Source organism: Haliotis rubra, unplaced genomic scaffold, assembly GCF_003918875.1.
Source record: "Haliotis rubra isolate DU_JTF1 unplaced genomic scaffold, ASM391887v1 Scf243, whole genome shotgun sequence".
Classification (NCBI taxonomy): domain Eukaryota; kingdom Metazoa; phylum Mollusca; class Gastropoda; order Lepetellida; family Haliotidae; genus Haliotis; species Haliotis rubra.
This window is the reverse complement of record NW_025766481.1, coordinates 128496-149818: the sequence shown is the minus strand read 5'-3', so window position 1 is coordinate 149818 and position 21323 is coordinate 128496. Positions and strand designations below refer to the sequence as shown.

Sequence of the window (21323 nt, the reverse complement as noted above, 5' to 3'; positions counted from 1 at the left end):
TAAGATATAAGAAAGGTGTGTCAGTAAATCGAAACAAAATGGCGGCCCGGCTCGCTCTCGGCTGGGTTTCGGTCTGACAAACGCTTCCATCGCTTTGACCGTTGAATAAACTGCACAATTTATACTCAGTTGACCTCTGTAAAGTACCTTGCGTATCACAAACCTGATGATTTTATTCCCATTTAAAGCTTTCAATAATTTTGCCGTACATACCCGCACGAAGTCAGGACATATGCCCGGAAGTAAACAAATCTCAGGCTACAGACCCGCACCGAATGGTAGAGCGAGTCTCGGATTGGATAGCGTCTTCTATTATTCCCACCTCTTTTAACGTCCAACTATATTATCCAATCTGTAAGAAATGGATCAATGAATTAACATATATAATGACTCACAGCACTGACTGATGGGCACATTTTATAAGGGCTAAATCTTTTATTTCAAACTATGATGACTGGTATTAATGCTGCAACCGACTAATTGGATATTAGGTGTATGGTACATAAGTGTCAGAAACATAGTGTCAGAATTTAAAAACAAAATGAAATGTGTGAAGAACTGCTGATCAAAACGTACTATTCATATTTATAATTAAAGGTTATACATTCTACACAGAATTTCTTCAATTATCAGAGATGTGTAATAATCACAAATTTGCAATAAAGGTCTTCCAGGGGATACAGGTCTGTTGGTTGGAGGTGTATCTCCGATTCTTTTTACATTGAGGTCGGTGGTAGTATGAGAACTATTTGTTAAATTTTAATACGGCAATAGTTGAAGAATTGCCGTCGGAAATAACATAAGGGCTGATATGTAAAGTGAGTTTACATTATTTCATAGATGCCATGACACCTGAGACTTACACTGTCCTGTGTTCTGTCGTAGAAAATGCCGTGACAATATTCCGATTTTCCGATATGGCGTTTTCCCGTTATATTCTATCGTGTCAATTCGTATTGTGCTTGGAAATTAAACAAACTGTGGACCTGCAACCAGTGAGCTACCAGTGGACGACAGCCTTTGACCGGCATAATTATTCCATATAGTTTCCTTATGTTTAATGATATATGAACTGTCTAAAATTGAGAAAAAAGGATTCTCACAATAAGAAAAGCCTCTTTTTATGGTCTGGGTACTGTAGGAGGGTCATTTTCTGTCACCAGCTTGAAAAGAAGATGGCAAACTGCTTCTTTTCTTCTTTTTTTTCTTTTTCGCCCGCCTGCCCCTCATCAGCACCAGTTTGGAGATGAGAAACATAAAAAACAATGTGGATGGCCTAATGCAGCATTGAACATCATAATGGTGATTAAAAGAAGAGGTTTGACAGTCTATTTTGTTTTGTAGCATGTTTTGACCCACTGGAATGTTTTTAAGCCATCTGTCTCTCTTGGGTTTAGTTATGGGGGTAAAGTAGTTAATGGAACCGTTCTTCCCATTGAACTATTGTGAAATACCAGTTTTGTCATTCCCTATTCCCATCATGGAGTATGGCAAAATTTTATAATTCATTTATGTTTTATTTTAATACATGGAGTATTATCAAATAAATATCTCGTCTTTCAGCAATATATGAGTTCAGAGATAGTTGTTTTCTCTTAAATACTCTCAAAGTACCGTATATTACCGTCTATAAGCCAACCCCATAGATAAGCTGACCCCCAAACTTGACCCTTAAAATCAGTGTCAAAATGGTATGTTTCCTGCATAAGCCGACCCCCGCGATGGGGTCCTAATCGCGGCAAACGCAGACCACAGACAACTGGTGGTTACCAATAATTATAACTTTGGTCCACATTATTAAAAAAATTCACAATCATATTGCGTCTACTCACGCATCGAAATGAAGTGTAGTTGACAGAAAATGGATAATATATTTTGTTTCGGTACATTTTTTATTTGTCAGCATAATCTCTTGTGAGTAGGCTGGTTATGACGGTTTTATTCAATTATTTTCCTGGAAAATCCTTTTTATCCCCAGAATCATTTTATGGGTATTAAAATGGACTCCGTCGTCAGCGCGTCGTCGCTCGCGTCCGTCCGTCCGTCCGTCGTCCGTGCACATTTGTCTTTTCAGCAGAACTCTAAAACCGCTCAATATTTCTTCACCAAACTTGGCACATACATGGATCTGGTAGTGTACTGGTGCCTTTTGGTAGTTTTGGAATTCTGAATTAAATATTTTTGGCGTTTCCATGGCAACAAGTTCGACTTTGACTGAAATTGGTGGTAGTGCTCTTTTCCGGAGCAGAACTCTAAAACCGTTCAATATTTCTCCACCAAACTTGGCACATAGATAGATCTGGTGGTGTACTGGTGCCTTTTGGTAGTTTTGGAATTCTGAATAAAATATTTTTGTCGTTTCCATAGCAACAAGTTTGACTTAGACTGAAATTAGTGGTAGTGCTCTTTTCCAGAGCAGAATTCTAAAACCGTTCAATATTTCTTCACCAAACTTGGCACATAGATAGATCTGATGGTGTACTGGTGCCTTTTGGTAGTTTTGGAATTCTGAATAAAATATTTTTGGCGTTTCCATGGCAACAAGTTTGACTTAGACGGAAATTGGTGGTAGTGCTCTTTTCCAGAGCAGAACTCTAAAACCGTTCAATATTTCTTCTCCAAACTTGGCACATAGATAGATCTGGTGGTGTACTGGTGCCTTTTGGTAGTTTTGGAATTCTGAATAAAATATTTTTGGCATTTCCATGGCAACAAGTTTGACTTAGCCTGAAATTGTGATAGTGCTCTTTTCCGGAGCTGAACTCTAAAACCATTCACTATTTCTTCACCAAACTCGGCACATAGATAGATCTGGTGGTGTACTGGTGCCTTTTGGTAGTTTTGGAATTCTGAATAAAATATTTTTAGCGTTTCCATAGCAACAAGTTTGACTTAGCCTGAAATTGTGGTAGTGCTCTTTTCCGGAGCTGAACTCTAAAACCATTCACTATTTCTTCACCAAACTTGGCACATAGATAGATCTGGTGGTGTACTGGTGCCTTTTGGTAGTTTTGGAATTCTGAATAAAATATTTTTGGCGTTTCCATGGCAACAAGTTTGACTTAGACTGAAATTGGTGATAGTGCTCTTTTCCGGAGCAGAACTCTAAAACCGTTCAATATTTCTTCACCAAACTTGGCACATAGATAGATCTGGTGGTGTACTGGTGCCTTTTGGTAGTTTTGGAATTCTGAATAAAATATTTTTGGCGTTTCCATGGCAACAAGTTTGACTTTGACTGAAATTGGTGGTAGTGCTCTTTTCCGGAGCAGAACTCTAAAACCGTTCAATATTTCTTTAGCCAAACTTGGCACATAGATAGATCTGATGGTGTACTGGTGCCTTTTGGTAGTTTTGGAATTCTGAATAAAATATTTTTGGCGTTTCCATGGCAACAAGTTTGACTTAGACTGAAATTGGTGGTAGTGCTCTTTTCCAGAGCAGAACTCTAAAACCGTTCAATATTTCTTCTCCAAACTTGGCACATAGATAGATCTGGTGGTGTACTGGTGCCTTTTGGTAGTTTTGGAATTCTGAATAAAATATTTTTGGCGTTTCAATAGCAACAAGTTTGACTTAGCCTGAAATTGTGGTAGTGCTCTTTTCCGGAGCTGAACTCTAAAACCATTCACTATTTCTTCACCAAACTCGGCACATAGATAGATCTGGTGGTGTACTGGTGCCTTTTGGTAGTTTTGGAATTCTGAATAAAATATTTTTGGCGTTTCCATAGCAACAAGTTTGACTTAGCCTGAAATTGTGGTAGTGCTCTTTTCCGGAGCTGAACTCTAAAACCATTCACTATTTCTTCACCAAACTTGGCACATAGATAGATCTGGTGGTGTACTGGTGCCTTTTGGTAGTTTTGGAATTCTGAATAAAATATTTTTGGCGTTTCCATGGCAACAAGTTTGATTTAGACTGAAATTGGTGATAGTGCTCCTTTCTGGAGCAGAACTTTAAAACCTTTCAATACTCTCCTTCCACTTTTCTATATACACCTACCATAAATATTTGACATAATTATAACTGACGTCTTCTTGTTTTTCTTAGACATAATCATGAAGAGTATTTTGCCATTTCTTTGTCCAGGGGATATCGATGACTTTGTTCTTCTTCATTTTACTTTCTTGTTGACATATGACACTTGTGACACTCTTGCTTAAACATTGATGTTTTGACAGTTCTTGTTGATATGACAGTTCTTATTGATGTGACAGGTACAAGCTGCATAAAAAAAAAAGCTTGATGTAAATCCTCTTCAAAATTACACATTTAAAAAATGTACAACTTTGTTTACCAATACACTTACACTAAACCCTTTCAGAACATTTATACTTATGCTTATACTATAATAATTGCAAGATATTACACAGAAATACCCAACAAGTTTGAATTACCAAATAAATAGATAGGACTATTCCGGAATTTAACAAGTTTTCCGTAGTGACATGTGCTTCACAAAAAACCCCAATAATTGTCATATAAGATTATTTAATCTTACGCAAATTAATTTGGAACTGTTCTTAAAGGTCACATGCAACCAAAAAATCAAACATAATTAAAACACAATTATCACTTCTTCATGACATATACTATGCATTGCTGATTATGAAAAAACAAATAAACAAAATTATAAGCGTATAATCGCAAATCAAAAGTGCAATATTTTGTACTTGGGTTTACCTCCCTCGAAACGAAGCAGCCAGGATACCGAACCCAGTCAGAGCGGCTGGGTGTGCACTCAAGTGTAACGGCTGGTTCATTAGCAGATGCCGCCTTCACGGCTCATTGTGTGTGTATATATAGAGATGTTGGGTTTTGTAAATACATGCTCATTTTTTGTGTATAACATTTTGCAATCAACAGACATCATAACATGTCATGTGTTCAAGTATCACACCTGCCTGTCTGTGTAATTACATAATGTGACAGAGACCGAACTCGGGCCATAAATCAATGCGATTTGTTTATGGTGTATAGCCTGATTGGTGTTAAGTTCAAATTGCATGTGGTCAGTGATCGCAGTTGTGTATTGAATATTGTCATTAGCAGACAGGCAGGCAGACACACAGGTGTCAATAAAACAAGACATTGAGTTTTGTCTGTGACAGCGACATACCTATATCACAGTTAGAAATTGTGTCAACGCTAAATAATGACATTGCTTTTAAGTATCGAACTGAGAAAGTGACTCGGTAAGAAGAACGTGTGGTGAAATAGACAAATGAAATTATATAAACAGTTTATTTACTGTCATAACATATAAAAGCTCGCCTGTGAGATATCAACAAAACATTATGAAAATAGCTCACACCAGAGCCTTCACCGAGTATTCACCAGACAGCCCGCTTCCAAGTTCTTGCGAACCTATTTCACTCGCGATCGTGCTATGAGCGCAGCCCAGCTGTTGAAACCCGTATTCCCCAGAAAAGTCTGGGGAAAATTAGTGAAACGTTTGAACTCAGATTTCGCGTGGTTTTTTTCATCGCGTTATTTTTCAACTTTATAAGTTGAATTTGCATTTTTGACGCTTTGTTTCGGTAAGTCCATACCGAAAGGCATCAGAATCTGCAAAGTTGTGTTTTACGTTGCATGTGACCTTTAAGCTATTTTGAAGGGAAAATATTACTTACAAAATTGTGGGGGGCTTTTCTCACTACATAATTCGCCAACGCCAACGCCGGAGCTGAAGTTGACCATGCTTTCCGACTTGTCAGTTACTTCTTCTAGTTCCCCCGCTTAGTTACGCTGTGCTACACTACACTTACGCGGCAGAGCCCAGTCTACACACTTCTGAAACCCGGATCAATCAGGACAGACCACAAAAAATTAAACCTGAGCTGAGAAGCTTTCATAAAATTGAAACTTATCTTACAGTTATTGTTATGGCAGTTATATCTGCACCAAAAATCATTCCATAGTGGAACATATTACTTCTGACAAAACATCTGATCTTTCCCTCAAAGTTCTATGAAGTTATTTTTTGTTGGATGTATTTTTAAACTAATCATCAGTAGATTGGCAGAAAATAACCTAACAGCTGATTGTTACTTCCAGCTTATTTTAAGAAAGCATATATATGACAATCTATATTTCTGCATATAAACAATGCCAAGAAGAACAGGATATTTAATTTCAAAGGTAAATTGTCTAATTAGCAATCATTTATCTCAAATTTTACATTTTCTTTAACAAGTTTTCTATCACAAGTTCATTTAATTCTTTGGAGTGTTGCAATATAGTTTTGTTCTGCATAGTGAGATGTTGACTATAGCTTCATCCTATCAAATGATAATCATGTGTCATAAACACAAGCACATCAGTTTGGCCACAGGTCTCTATTGTTTACTGTTTGTGTGGTCATTCTTTGATCCTTCGATCCTCATACTGTGCAGTGAGCATTGCAGAAACACAAGTCTAACCAGTCACAATTATAGTCCATAATAAGCAAACTTATGTCTGTGAAGGAAAAGATGTTCTATATTTCTCTACTTTGTGTTGTCTCCCTTAAAGGAAATTTCAGATTAATTTATAAAAACTAGGTATTTTCCAATCATTTTCAATAGACTTTCAATAATTAACTCAATATCTGTCATTTGTTATGGTTGTATCAAAAGTCAAGGTTTCAATATATGTCATTAACTTGTGAAAGAATTGTTAGTATACATATTCATGTGAATGTGACTGCTTTTGTTTTTGCATGTGATACAAACATCTTTCTACTTTTCATTTATGTGAACACATCTGATAAATTTCATAGTTATGTCCAAAAGTTTGGCCTGTGCCATAATCATGCGTAAATCCACTGGCCCATTTTGGCCCATAACATGTCATGTCCTTTCATAGAATCTTATCATCTGAAGATGATACAGAGATCACAATATATGCTACAGTATGGTTTCAATAAACTTGCCCACTGAACATAATTCATGTACCAGTATTGCAAATTTAGCCCCTTAAGATGAAATTCCATTAATGGCGGATAACAATAATTACTATAAACCCTGTTTTCCTGTCTTTCCTATCAAAGGAAGAATTTGTGAAAGTGAAAGCTGTTTCAAACATGAAGTTATTCAAATGTCATTGATTGGTTGCAGTTAATTGGTAATTTAGTTTCGTAAGCAGCAAATAACAAGAATTAATACATCCCCCTTCATTTTTATTGTTTTATTATAGAAACTGAAAGGTACATTTAAATGCATGTAAATGTCTTCCTTATAGGATATTAGCTCAAATGCAATGGAATGTAGGTGCACTTGAATGCTATGAATAATGTAAAGTATTGTGTAAGCCTTAATTAATCTCTCCTGTAAGTTTTTTTAGACATGATTTAATCAGCAGTTTCCTGGATGAAAACCTGAAATACAAGTTAATTGATCATTCGATATAGCCGTAAAAAATATGCATGGTGAAAGAACATATGGCTTTTATTTCTTAATTTAATCTGATTCAGGAGGTGGAAAAAATTGATTGATCTGTATTCATTGACCTGTTTGACCCCAGCGACTGGTAGATTGAAACTGGGCAATGAAGCCAGTCAGTTTCTGGAAATGAAAGTCCTGGAAACTGCAATGAATTTTAAAGATGAAATACTCAACCCTAAGCTGATCAGTTTATACCCTGGTGCGTTAGATCTTTCCAATTAATGATCTGAGACCTGAATAATTTGCAGAATTCTCCATAGGTTCAAAATCTTTTGACTTCTGAATTAGGTTTGTAAGGCGCCTCCAGTTTGGCTGTGGCCATGTATGGTCACTATAGAAGTAAAGCGGCCTTGGAACTGTTTATATTAGTGCAACTCCCATCCTTATGCTGTTTAATATGACGACGATTTCTGCGTACATCTGAGCCTATTTGTCAGAAGCACTCCCTTGAGATTTGTGGTTGAATATCAAAGCATTTTGTTTGTAGCTGGAACAGTAATGCAGCTTAATTAAGTGAGAACATGCCACTCTATCAGGGCTTGGGAATGCTTGCACAATTTCACAATGTGTAGTTACTGTGGCAATGTATGGTGTAATCGGGAAAATTCAAGAGCGTCACAGCATGAGTTAACTTTTTAAGTTGAATTTCTCCTTGTTACAGATGAAAAATAGATTGATATAATGATGAACAGATGCCCCCAAGCTATATGCTGAATAGCCCAATGAATGACCATTAAATTAAACAAATGTATATATATACTACCCATCAAAAGTTTAGATACACTTAAAGCATTCACTATATGTTATGTATATATGTATGGTTACATGTGCAATGCATGTGCAAATATTGTGCACTTTGTCTGAAGCATATCTCCTAAACTATTCGTGATAGCTTAACCAAACTTGGTACACATATCAGGCTTGATCCCTAAATGTGCCTTTAGGGGTTTAGACTCAGATATGAATTTTATTTTTTGTGGTTTCCATTGAAACATGACTTAGGCTGTGGCTAAATTCATATCTGGGTCTAATCCCCAAAAGGCACATCTAGGGATCATGCTTGATATGTGTACCAAGTTTGATTAAGCTAGCATGTATAGTTTGGGAGGTCTGCTCCAGACAAGATGACATTCTCATAGTCACAGCAAAAGTCACGTTTCCATGAAAACAGCAAAAAAATAAAATTCATATCTGGGTCTAAACCCCACAAGGCACATCTAGGGATCATGCTTGACATCTTGTTGCATTTCCATGGCAACAAGTTAGGCATCAACTGAATTTTGTGGTAGTGCTCCTTTTGGGAGCAGATCTTAAAAACCTTTCATTGCTCTCCTTCCACTCTGCTGTATACACTCCAAAGCATTTGACATAATTATAACTAGTAGACATATTGATAAAGAGTATTTTGCCGTTGCAGGGGATGTTGATGACTTTGCCTTCTTGTTGAACTCATGATAATAATCTTTTCAATGTTACAAATTTGTTTCACAATACATCAGTTCATATGTAAACAGTACCTTAAAACAATATGGAATATTTTGCAAAATCTAATTTAGAACAGTTGACTGAAGTAAGTGGCTACATTTACACTAGTGAGTTTAAACTTTTGATGGGTAGTATATAAAAATAGTAAGATTTTATGAATATAAAGATGTTATGATCAATTTAAAACATACCAGTATTGCAAGTGGTGTGGTGAAGGGAATAGTGGTATCACACAAGTTGTCAGATATGACTGAGTGTCTTTATCTTAATGACTGAAAAGTCTTTATCCTTCCTTATCATCATTGTATGTCAGTTAGTAATAAGTAGAGCCCTGGATTTTACAAACCATGTTCTATTTCTCTTAATGAAATAGTGGAATGTGTGGTGTTTTTAATTTCTTGTTTGTGCAGTCATGTTCCTATGTATCTCTGATACTGTTACCTGATCTGTCTGGTTGTCCCTGCCTCATTATTTTGAATTACCAGATAATTTAAGTTAAATCACTAGGTTCCAGAGAATGGGATTCAGCTGTAGATGTAGACTGTTAAGGGTGTACTCTATATCTTTTGTAGTTACAATCTGTTTGTCTCCAAATGAGAGTGATGACTAGCAAAAACATTTAAAACTCCTGAATAGTCTAGTAATTGTCAGTACGCAAGATAGAAACCAATACCCTGTACCCAACAATATCTGCTGTTAGTTATTTTTAAAACCATCACTGGAAAAAGTTATTTTAGAAACGATCCAAGTATTATGTGTACAAGTGGACATCTTAACAGAGGCCTGCACAACGGTAGGAGGAAAAACGCGCACACGCACTGCACATGGTACATACTATATATAGATGCGCAACTGATCATATGTGTAACAGTTGGTTTTTAAGGCATATGATTTCTTTCAGTGAGAAGCAAAAAGAGTTACACTCTTGAATAAATACTTGAAATGAGCTTCTAAAGCTCATGATTTATCTTCTAACATGCTGAAAACATCAGAAAGATCAGTTTGATTGGTATTTTAGAAGTTGATGAATAATAAGAAAGGTATGCTTGACAACTGTATTAAAAAACGTTGCATCATAATATACTAAAGAAGTTGTTTTCCATAAAGTCTCATACCTTTCTTGTTGTCAGACAGGACTAGCAGTCAGGCTAGGTAGGTGGGGTACATATCAAAACAATGTAGTGCTGAAGAAGTACACAGTTTGTTGAAAAAGCAAGTCAGACGTGCAATTTTAAAACTGCTTTTAGAAAAAAGGACATGTTTCAAAAACTTTTTAAGCAATACTAGATGAAGTTCTCTGATAAAAGCACCTATATTCTCAGAAATAGACCTTATTAAAAACAGTCAATTGTGGAACCCAGTCCTATGCCAAATCATATCCTCTGGATATGGAACAATCTACTTGACAAAACTAATGCTCGCTCGTTAATAGAATCTCAATAATTAATTAATCTTTCTGATATAATTATCAATAACCTAGACTAATAATATGGTTCGTGATTCTGGCAAATTGTGCACTACACCCTCAGGCTCAGCTGCAGCGACTTATAGGCTCATAAGTTCAGGTGAATGAAACATCCCAGACTGTACTTGCATGTGTCTCTCTGAGGATGCACTAGTTGTTCCCATGTAAAAAATAAGACAATATCAGAAAGACAATGTATATTTGAATTCATAGGTATGACTGGAATGTTTACATAGCATAGCATCATGATTTCATTGCCAAATGTGAAAGACTTGTGCAGTTTCCTTCATACACATGACTGACTTTATTGGCTCCATGTATCTCACTTTGTACATCATGTTCAGCCCTATCATGTATTAACCAGGTGTTGTTACCTAATGACCTGGAGAGTTATGTATTTACATGAGCACATTTTACTTGTTTTATCGGCCCTTCAAAGTTCTTCAGGTATAAGAAAATGTATTAACCATAAGCTTACAATTCCATTTGAAATATGGTAACATAGGAAAAATATTAGGCAGTACTTTGCACACTTACGGTGTCCACAAACTCTGTCAAATAAGATTTTTTTTGGTCCAGAAATTTTATTGGTGCACATTTAAAAGTGACAAAACTTGCTGTTATTTCAAGCATAGCAAAATTTCTGGGGAAGGAAATTTCTTTTCAGAAAATGTTCCTGCAGAAGTTAACACTGAGTAATCCTTTCATTCAGGACAGATATCAAAGCTGCCTATGTCAAATGCACCTCAGCAAACCCACTAAGATAAAGATTAAATGGATAAAAGTGAAATATATTTATCCTGCAGTGCTGCAAAATAATTACAAGGGAACTTGAAATTTATTGAAATCTTGCCAGCCAGAATACATACATCATGATCGATTTTCTCAGTCAGTGAGAAAGTCACATTTTGCATGAAAATGCTGCAGACAAGTGAGTGATTGATCAGGCTGAGTAATTCTCTTGTTAATGACTTGGTTAATGCACTCCAACCAGCAATTAGACAACTAAGATGGTTGCTATGTTGTCTTTCTACCTCCCAAATTTAGGAGTTTGGCAAATTCTCTACCTCCACAATAAAGAACTCTATGATTTGACACTGCTGTAGTTAATGAGCCTTATGGGAAATCAGCTGCCTGTCCGGGCTAATAACTGGAAAAGTGAATGCATGGAAACTTTTTCCTGATCACAGGGGAAGTAACCTTCTCATGATTAGTGTATCATTAATGTCAGCATTCCAATGATAGGAAAAAAGAGTCTGTTGAGTATTGCTTGTAATAACGTGAAGTTAATGTCTTGTAATATCATTTCATGAATATTGATAAGAAGATTTGATGTTTTTATTATTAAATAACAAACTGATAATAACAAATGTGATTAAAATGTGATTATGTATATTAGTTATAATATGCAAAAGGCAGTGTTTTGCTGCTCCATGATAGGATCACTCCAGCAGTCACTATTCCTTGCACGATATATGTTACCTTGATGTTTCTGTGTTTTTCAGCAATAATATCCATGACACAGTCATAGATTATGATGTATAGTGTTGTCCCGGTGACACCAGCCCAACAATACATTGCTCCACTAGAGTGGCAGTCATGTGCATGATTTTAAGTGTATTAATCTTTTTGTTGCAGGATTGCTTGACTTAGCCAATGCATACTGTGAACCCATTTTGAAGAATTACTGTGAGCAAATAATCAAACAAGGCATCACAGTGAAAGATGTTGCTATGTTGTATGCAGCTGCCATCAAATTTGAAGCCAAGGTTTGTGGACGTTGAAGAATGATTGATATTTAACCTGCCTTGACATGGTCAATGTGAGTGATGTCATAACTTTTTTTGTTTTCATTCATGTTTTTATATAAAGACATGTCTTCCACAATTCTCCTGGTTGGGCACATATACACAATTTGTACTACTTTTTGTCTGAGGCTGTGAAGAGACAATGTCCTCTAATTAAAAACCCAACAACCTGTAATGTCTTCTTAAATTATAAGACAATGGAATTTGGAGGATGTTTAATCTTTTAACTAGGTGTTTCTTTCTTAAAAAGACAAAATGATTTCCAAGGCAAGAAAGGTCATTTGATGTCAGATGCTTCATACTTGAGGATGTTTTAAAAAAAAATGAAGCTTATTCTTCAGTCATTTAATTTTGTATGCATAACGTGCTTGGTCAGTTTGTACCCATTTTATCATGTAATTTGAAATCTGATATGTGAGATGATAATTAATGTGTTTCCCATGCATTGAACGTCATGTGATTACTATGTGACTGGTGTCAACATCAGGTGAGTTGCTGGTCTCCTGGAGTCCCCTTATTGTTTATAGTTGACAGTAACACAGTGTTCTGCATTCCCATGTCAACACTCACCACTTTCAGTAAATGTAACAGTATCATACTGTAAATATTGACAACATATTGCATAATGATTTGTTACAAGATTATTCCAGTTTTATCCAATACTGATGTAGATATTGCTTTAGTTTACTGGCATTGAGCTTTTACCATATAACACAATATTCTGTGTGTAAATATATCTTTTTAAAACAGCAAGTAACAGACACCTCCCCTAGACATTCATTTAGTCTTCTCTAATAGTAACACTGAGCTTCTTGCATACAGACTCAGGGAATTTCAGTTACAAATATTTGAATATATCTATACTACCCATCAAAAGTTTAGACTCACTTAAAGCGCTCACTATATGTTATGTATATATATATGTTGAAGATGAATTTCTCCACTAACTTAGGGGAACCAACTGCAAATTATGCATCAAATTGCTGAAAAGCATGTGCAAATATCATGCATGTGAACAGCTGCGTTTTGGAGTTTAATCATTTATTGAACTCATGACAATACTCTTTTCAACGTTACGAATTTGTTTTGAAATACATCAGTTCATGTGTAAACAGTACCTTAAAACAGTATGGAATAGTTTGAAAAATCTAGTTTAGAACAGTTGACTGAAGTAAGTGGCTAAATTTACACTAGTGAGTCTAAACTTTTGATGGGTAGTATATATGCAAGGGGTTAGTGTACTGTTCTGTAGGAAGTGACAAGATCAAGTTGATAGCTTGTGGTGTGAACAAAAGTTTGCTCTATTTAGATAGATACAAGCAAGAAGTACTTCATACCATGTAATGGTAGTGGTTGTTTTGCTGTTGCATCTTGAGAAGGAGGGGGCGTAAAGGTTTAAATGTTGAAGAATTTTATGATTGTATCTGGACAAAGACTAATGTCGTCAAGACACAAAATGTTTGTACAATTGTGAACAACAGTAATACAAATTTGAGAAGTGACCTGGCTGCACAGCACACTAGGGGTGGCTGACAGTTAATGTATAATACAGTGGTGATGAACATTGACCATAGAGATTAGTGTCTTCAGTGGCAATTAAGTGATCGAGACAAATACTTTTCATAGCTACAAAGTAATTAGCCTTTAGAATTACAGTTTTTCAGATGATAGTTGTCCTGAATCAGGCCCAACAACAATAGGCCTAATTTGAAAGCCTGAAGTTGTGTTGATAATCCCCATGCATTGTCCCTTGACTGTCAGCCATCCTGAAGCAGCTGTGCAGCTATGTCATTCATGACTTACTGTTGTGTATATTTAAGTCATACTCTATGTAATTCTGAGTGGCTATATATAGACGTGGTGGAGATGAACAGGAAGGATGTCATACCTTTGGTAAGGCAAAGTGTGACAGGCCACCATCCAACCACTACTGCCTTTAACTGTTGACCCTGCACATAGAGCTTCCTGTATATAATCTACATGTATAAAGCTAACTTGAACGTACCACAGACTACCTGACTTCATGTTCCCACTTCATACCAAGAACCATACAGCGACCCTTTTCAGATAGGAATATGCAGATAATCAGTGTCAGCATTTCCCTTTTCCAGTGCAGATGCTACCGGACATCTTTAGTATAATGAGGATAACTGTCAGCTGTACAGGGAGTTTACTACAGGCCCTCTTCCCTCTAGCTATGCTGACAATGACGTAATAGAGGTAGAGGATTGATAAGAATTATCAAACAATAGTTATTGTTGTTGATAATTCTAAGAATACTATTTGTTTTACATTGAGAGTACCCTGCCCATCTTCAGAATCATCTGTCTGTATATATTATATGTAGGAAAGAAGTGAGAATTTCAACCCCGGGTTATGGAACAGTGAGTTAGTATGGATTTACTTTGCTTATAGGAATATTCCAGAAGTACAAAAATATCAGAAATCGGCTTCACACGTTATAACCATATTAACGGAATTGAACCTGGATCTTCGGCATGATGACCAAACGCTAGGTTACCCCTTCTCCCTAAGCATGAAAAAGCTGTAAGATAATAGTACTGCTGCAGATACAACTATTTATGTATTGTGACAGAAGAAGATGTCTGTTGAATCTGAAAAGATTTGGCTATACTGGGACTGCAGGCAAAGTACAGGATTTATGCTAATGATATAATAGATGCATTTTCTTAGAAGGTTTAAGAATGATGAATATAGTTTGATTTTCCTTTTGAGTTTATGACTGGTTAACACTAGCTATTGCTGCCTCTGTAATGGACTATCTTGTGTGTACACATGCAACTTGCCACGAGAAAATTGGCAGTCTTGCATCTTGTACTTAAATGCTGATTGATGTGATCTGAGATCTTAACAAAAATCAAACAAATTGTTTTAATTAGACTTAGTCCTGTGGTGAACCCGTCACCATATCATACCAATACACTTGGTTTGTGAAGGTTTTCTGAACAAATTGTTATATTCGGAGTACAGAATATTATTGGATTTTAGACATGCCCTAAACATTGTTGTTTATGATCTTTCTTGAAGGTTGCATCAGTCTTAAACAGATTGTAGCCATGGAAGTTGCCTTGCTTATGTGTTAACTATTAGGACAGAGATAATGGTTTATTGGACCAATCTAATGATCACCGAACATTTAGAGGTAATTAACATGTCAGTATTTGAATACACATAGAGATTTACAATATGACCTTACAGTCAAAACAAGGCAAATTAGCAATTAGAAAATATCCTAACTCAAGCAACCCTATCAATGAGGAATGACAGTAATACTGTATGTTGTACTGCAAATACGGTATATTTTGACTGTGTGGGGCAGGAGATTTGCGATAGTGCCCAGAAAGTGGTACAGTAGTGGAGTTGTAGTGGTGTGATAGTGTTAACAAGAAAAGCTGAAAGGTGCCATGCATCTGTTAAATGTTGTTGTGAAAATATCCCCACAATAATACATTTATACTATGTCAGTTCTGCATTTGTGGCAGGACATTTTCTCTCAACTAGAAGTCAATTATGAAATGTAATGTATGTGATGAATAACTAAGTCTACAGGTGTTTGAGAAACAGGATGCATTGTGAATGCCACTCACTGTCATTTGGTTGGATGATGTTCTCAACAACCATTGACTTGACTCAAGATGCACCGACTTGAGTGGGTTGACTCAATACTTTTTCACTTGTGGTACAGGTACATTCAGACACAAACTGGTGAATGAAATCTGACACCTTCTAGAGAAAGGTGGACTAATTTTACATGAAGTTAGTGTAACATCTGAACATTTCTAAGCCAAGGCCAGGCTTTTTTACCAAATTCATCAAACTTCACTTGTTCACTTAATCTGTCATTATATTCTTTTATCTTATTCAAACGACAAATCTGTTTAGGTCTTTGTGGAACAGAGTTTGAACAAAACCACATTGCCAGGTTTGAAATTTCTGTGATGGGACCTTTTTTATTACTATTGGCTTTCATGCTGTCCTGCTATAACTTTAACATTTTTATCCCCCCGTTGCCTCGTCCGTCCATCCGTCCGTCCGTATTCATTTTGTTTCCAGAGCATAACTCAAAAAAACAGTCAATATTTTTCAAACAAAATTGGTAGATATATCAAACAGAACCTAAGGTGGTGCCTTTTGCTATTTGCAGATTTTTGGCATTTGTATTTTCCCCGGTTTTCCATGGAAACGATTCAGACTTAGTCCCAAAAGGGAGGGGTGGGCTTCGTGTCCGGAGCATAACTCAAGAACCGTTCGATATTTTTCAACAAAACTTGGTAGATATTTCAAACAGAACTTTAATTGGTGCCTTTTGCTATTTGCAGATTTTTGGCGTTTGTATTTTCCCTGGTTTCCATGGAAACGATTTAGACTTAATCCCAAAAGGGAGGGGTGGGCTTCGTTTCCGGAGCATAACTCAAAAACCTTTCAATATTTTTCAAAAAAAATTTGGTAGATATATCAAACAGATCCCAAAGTGGTGCCTTTTGCTATTTGCAGATTTTTGTCATTTTTATTTTTCTCGGTTTCCATGGAAACAATTCAGACTTAGTCGCAAAAGGGCGGGGTAGGTTTCGTTTCCGGAGCACAACTCAAAAACTTTCAGTAAAACTTGGCAGATATGTGAGGCAGATCTTGAAGTGGTCCCTTTTGCTTTTTCCAGATTTTTGTCATTTATTTCTTTCATGATTTCCATGGAAACGATTTGCACTTAGTCTAAAATCAAGCTTGACTTTAAGTAACTGTCAGATGATTTGTTCTTTCAAAGATGTGGGGGCCGGGGGGATATGTCATCTTCTGATGACTCTTGTCTTGCAACATCAGTGCCCGTACATGACAAATTAAAAAAGTAGACACATAGTCTAGTAAATTCAAATCTGATTGGTTTTTAAGCCATTGTTCTTTTAAATGATTCATTAATCCTCTAACTGTGACCAGAGACTAATTAACAGGGACTGAATCCTAATGATCCTTAAAGTGACTTGAGGCTGCTGGCAGTCTGATGAAATCTCTCCAATACTCTTTGTGACTCAGGGTCATAGGAGCCAGATTTCACTTGTGTAATTCCCAACTTGTACATGCCTTGATGAAACAACCCAGGAATTCTACCCTTGATGATCCTGAACTTCTTTTGGTAAGCCATCCATTGTGAAAAACTTGATCCGAGCTCTAATGATAACCGGCCCTGTAATATTCCTTAATAGAATGACTTCTGGGAATCTGGTTTCAGCGCACAGGACTGTCAACAAATACTGATTACCAGACTAGGTTTTAGGTAATGGACACAATCAATAATGTCCCGACTGAATGGCTCTCCAAATGCTGGTACAGGCTTCAAAGGGGCAGGAGGAATTTACTGATAGATTTTTCCACCACCGGACATGCATGACAAGTCTTACAAACTATGACACATTCTTACACAAGCTAGACCAGAAGAAGTATGTTTAAACGTTATCAAAGGTTTTGTTTACACTCAACTGATCAGTCATTTTAACTCATCTTCAACAGAAACTTCTCTTGTCCAATATTACGCCAAAACATCATCTTGGTAGTAAACACAAACAGATTCCTAGGCAAACTCATTGGGGAAAATAGTCCGACACTAGGGGGTAACTGAATTTCAGGATTGTCACCTTGTATCTTGAAAAGAATGATTCAAGCACTAGCAAGATGAAATGGCACATTCTTGTTTGAAGTCTCTTTGGAGATATTGTTAGCCATAGAACAAGTAACAGCACTGAAATGCGACAGTTCCCCTAATATGACTACCAAATTAACAGAAGACTCTTCCAAAAATATCAGGAAGTCTTCAACAGCAAAGACTGAAATGCCCATGTCACCAAAACACAGAATCTTCTGAAATGAAAGGCAAGAACTCCTTCCTAACAGCAGAAGCTGGAAGCTGCACACCACAAACATACTCCAAAACCATGGAGAGGAAAGCCTGGTGACTGATGTTTTGGCCTTGTGTCTGACCTGAAGTACTTGACCTGGAGTACCTGAATGACATGTTGTGAAAATACCCTTAAATTCCTGTGAGAACAGCCATATTGTTTAAAATCAACTACATGAGTTGCCGAGTAATTCCCTGCCAAATTTGCAGCCCGGTTTAACTGATGCAAATCCAGATAAACCCTAATCTCAGAATACACAAATTGCTTGAAATTGTTCAATGAACTCAGCTGCATCAACAAATCAAAATCCTTAACCTACACCCTATGACAAACTCTTTTTATCTAACAAAGACTGCATTTCCTTGTGATTTCTTAAACAAAACATGCTTTGGTTTTGTGTCCACTATTTTTAGTGAAAACCCTGATTTTTTAAGACATGGGCCTAGATATCCCTTATCATAAGATTCCAAGATCTTACCACATCTCCTTTTTATCCCCCCGACATGTAATGTAGGGGTATATTGTCGACACCTCGTCCGTCCGTCCGTAATCATTTTGTTTCCAGAGCATAACTTGAAAACCATTCAATATTTTTCAACAAAAATTGGTAGATATATCAAACAGAACCTAAAGTGGTGCCTTGTGCTATTTACAGATTTTTGTCATGTTTATTTTTCTTGGTTTCCATGGAAACGTTTCGGACTTGGTATCAAAAGGAAGGGGTGGACTTAGTTTCCGGAGCACAACTCGAAAATTCTTAATATCTTTCAGCAAAACTTGGCAGATATGTGAGTCAGATCCCAAAGTGGTGTCTTTTGCTGTTTGCAGATTTTTGGCATTTGTATTTTTCCCGGTTTCCATGGAAACGATTCAGACTTAGTCTCAAAAGGGAGGGGTGGGCTTTGTTTCCGGAGCACAACTCAAAAACTTCTTAATATCTTTCAGCAAAACTTAGCAGATATGTGAGGCAGATCCCAAAGTGGTGCCTTTTGCTTTTTTACAGATTTTTGGCATTTTTATTTTCTTGGTTTCCATGGAAACGTTTCGGACATAGTCTCAAAAGAGATGGGTGAGCTTTGTTTCTGGAGCACAACTCGGAAACCATTCAATATCTTTCTGCAAGACTTGGTAGATATGTCAAACAGAGTGGTGCCTTTTGCTATTTGCAGATTTTTGACATTTTTATTTTTCCTGATTTCCATGGAAACAATTGGACCTAGTCCAAAAAAATCACGTTGGACTAAGTAAATGTCAGGTGATTTGTTCTTCAAATTTATGGGGATTTGTCATGTTCTGATGACTCGTTTTGAACTGCCTATCTTGACTGTATTGCCTTGGAGATCAATTGATATTCCTTCAAAGTAAGCTTTTTCACCTCATATTAATTTGAATGAACCTCTGTTGATCTTAATACAGTTTGCAATAATTGTTCTCCATGCTTATTTGGCAATTTGAAATTTGTTGCCATTATTTTAGAAAGTGAAAGAAAATATAATCAACCTCTTCATCTGACATTTTTACTCATATAAAATTATTTCTGGTCATTTTGATAGGAATTATTTCTGTTTTGCAATTTTTATTGCTCAGTTTGTATTTTCTCTCATTTCTTTTTGAAGTCTAATACTTTCTATTCTAATGTTCGCCTTTTTTCTTTATTATCCCCTGCAACGCGTTTTGAATAAAATATTTTTGGCGTTTCCATGGCAACAATTTCGACTTAGACTGAAATTAGTGGTAGTGCTCTTTTCTGGAGCAGAACTCTAAAACCATTCACTATTTCTTCACCAAACTTGGCACATAGATAGATCTGGTGGTGTACTGGTTCCTTTTGGTAGTTTTGGAATTCTGAATAAAATATTTTTGGCATTTCCATGGCAACAATTTCGACTTAGACTGAAATTAGTGGTAGTGCTCTTTTCCGGAGCAGAACTTTAAAACCGTTCACTATTTCTTCACCATACTTGGCACAGAGATAGATCTGGTGGTATACTGGTGCCTTTTGGTAGTTTTGGAATTCTGAATAAAATATTTTTGGTTTTTCTGTGGCAACAAGTTTGACTTAGCCTGAAATTGATGGTAGTACACTTTTCCGGACCATAACTCTAAAACCATTCACTATTTCTTTACCAAACTTGGCACATAGATTGGTCTGGTGGTGTACTGGTGCCTTTTGGTAGTTTTGGATTTCTGAATAAAATATTTTTGGCATTTCCATGGCAACAAGTTTGACATAGACTGAAATTGATGATAGTGCTCCTTTCTGGAGCAGAACTTTAAAAACCTTTCAATACTCTCCTTCCAGTTTTCTATATACACACCTAAATATTTGACATAATAATCATAACTTGTAGACATAATCATGAAGAGTATTTTGCCATTGCGGGGAATATTGATGACTTTGTCTTCTTGTTTTAATTCTAAATGTCTCTCTTCATTTTCTTCTTCTATTTCTTTTTACAAGTTTTACTTCTTTTAGTTTTGGCAATATTTGTTATTCCATTGCAAACTTATTTGGTTCATACTTTCTGATTTTCCTTGATCCAGCAAAACCAAAACCGAATCACTGAACAAAATATTCAGTGAAAAAAATGTTTTTGTTTCAATCTTTCTCATTAAGGCTGAGGTGAAGAGAAATGGATTTTAACATTGCTTTTAAGCACTTTTTTCCTTTATAAAGTGAGTGCATGTGTGTTTGTTGCTGCTTGTTCTAGTCTAGACTAAGGCCAGTTTTATAGTGTTATCATATTGAGATTCCATACTGCAGTTTAACATGGATAGCTGACTAACACTCATGTTTACCCCTCAGAAACGGTATACTGACCACTGCTTGTTTTTCCCCCTTTAGACCAAGTACCAGCCAGGGTAACAGCAAGTACCACCCTTTAACATCTTCGGGTCTGATGTGGCCCCTTATCAAACCACCACCCTTTTGCTTTCTGGGCAGAGTGAATGACTAATGTTTAACGCTGCATCTGCAAGTATTCATGGCGACTCCAGGCAGATGCTCTATCTACTACACCACTTACATGATCATATCAATTGATGGTTTATCGTCAAGGATAACAATTCTGATTTCTTCAGAATACTGATTTTCTGCTCACTAGGAGACTCTTCATGTGTTGTAACCTTGAACATCATATTGCAGATACTGATTTCACAGTATTCCTGTGAAAAGCATCGAGAATAGACTGAACATTGGCAAAGTCAGCACTTTTCATTTTATTGTTTA

The 21323-nt window shown here is 36.4% G+C and overlaps 1 protein-coding gene across 5 annotated transcripts in view; it reads left to right on the top strand.

Moving 5' to 3' along the window:
* Positions 1–21323, top strand: part of LOC124278882 (RCC1 and BTB domain-containing protein 1-like) — a 145760-nt gene that overhangs the window by 100353 nt on the left and 24084 nt on the right. For 3 of the 5 annotated variants that reach the window (XM_046714664.1, XM_046714663.1, XM_046714667.1), the window contains exon 14: positions 12016–12146. In XM_046714664.1, the coding sequence (XP_046570620.1) occupies positions 12016–12146 (131 nt within the window). Of the gene's footprint in view, positions 1–12015; positions 12200–14296; positions 14382–21323 lie in introns of those variants that run through there. The other 2 variants (XM_046714668.1, XM_046714669.1) reach the window with 2 other exon arrangements.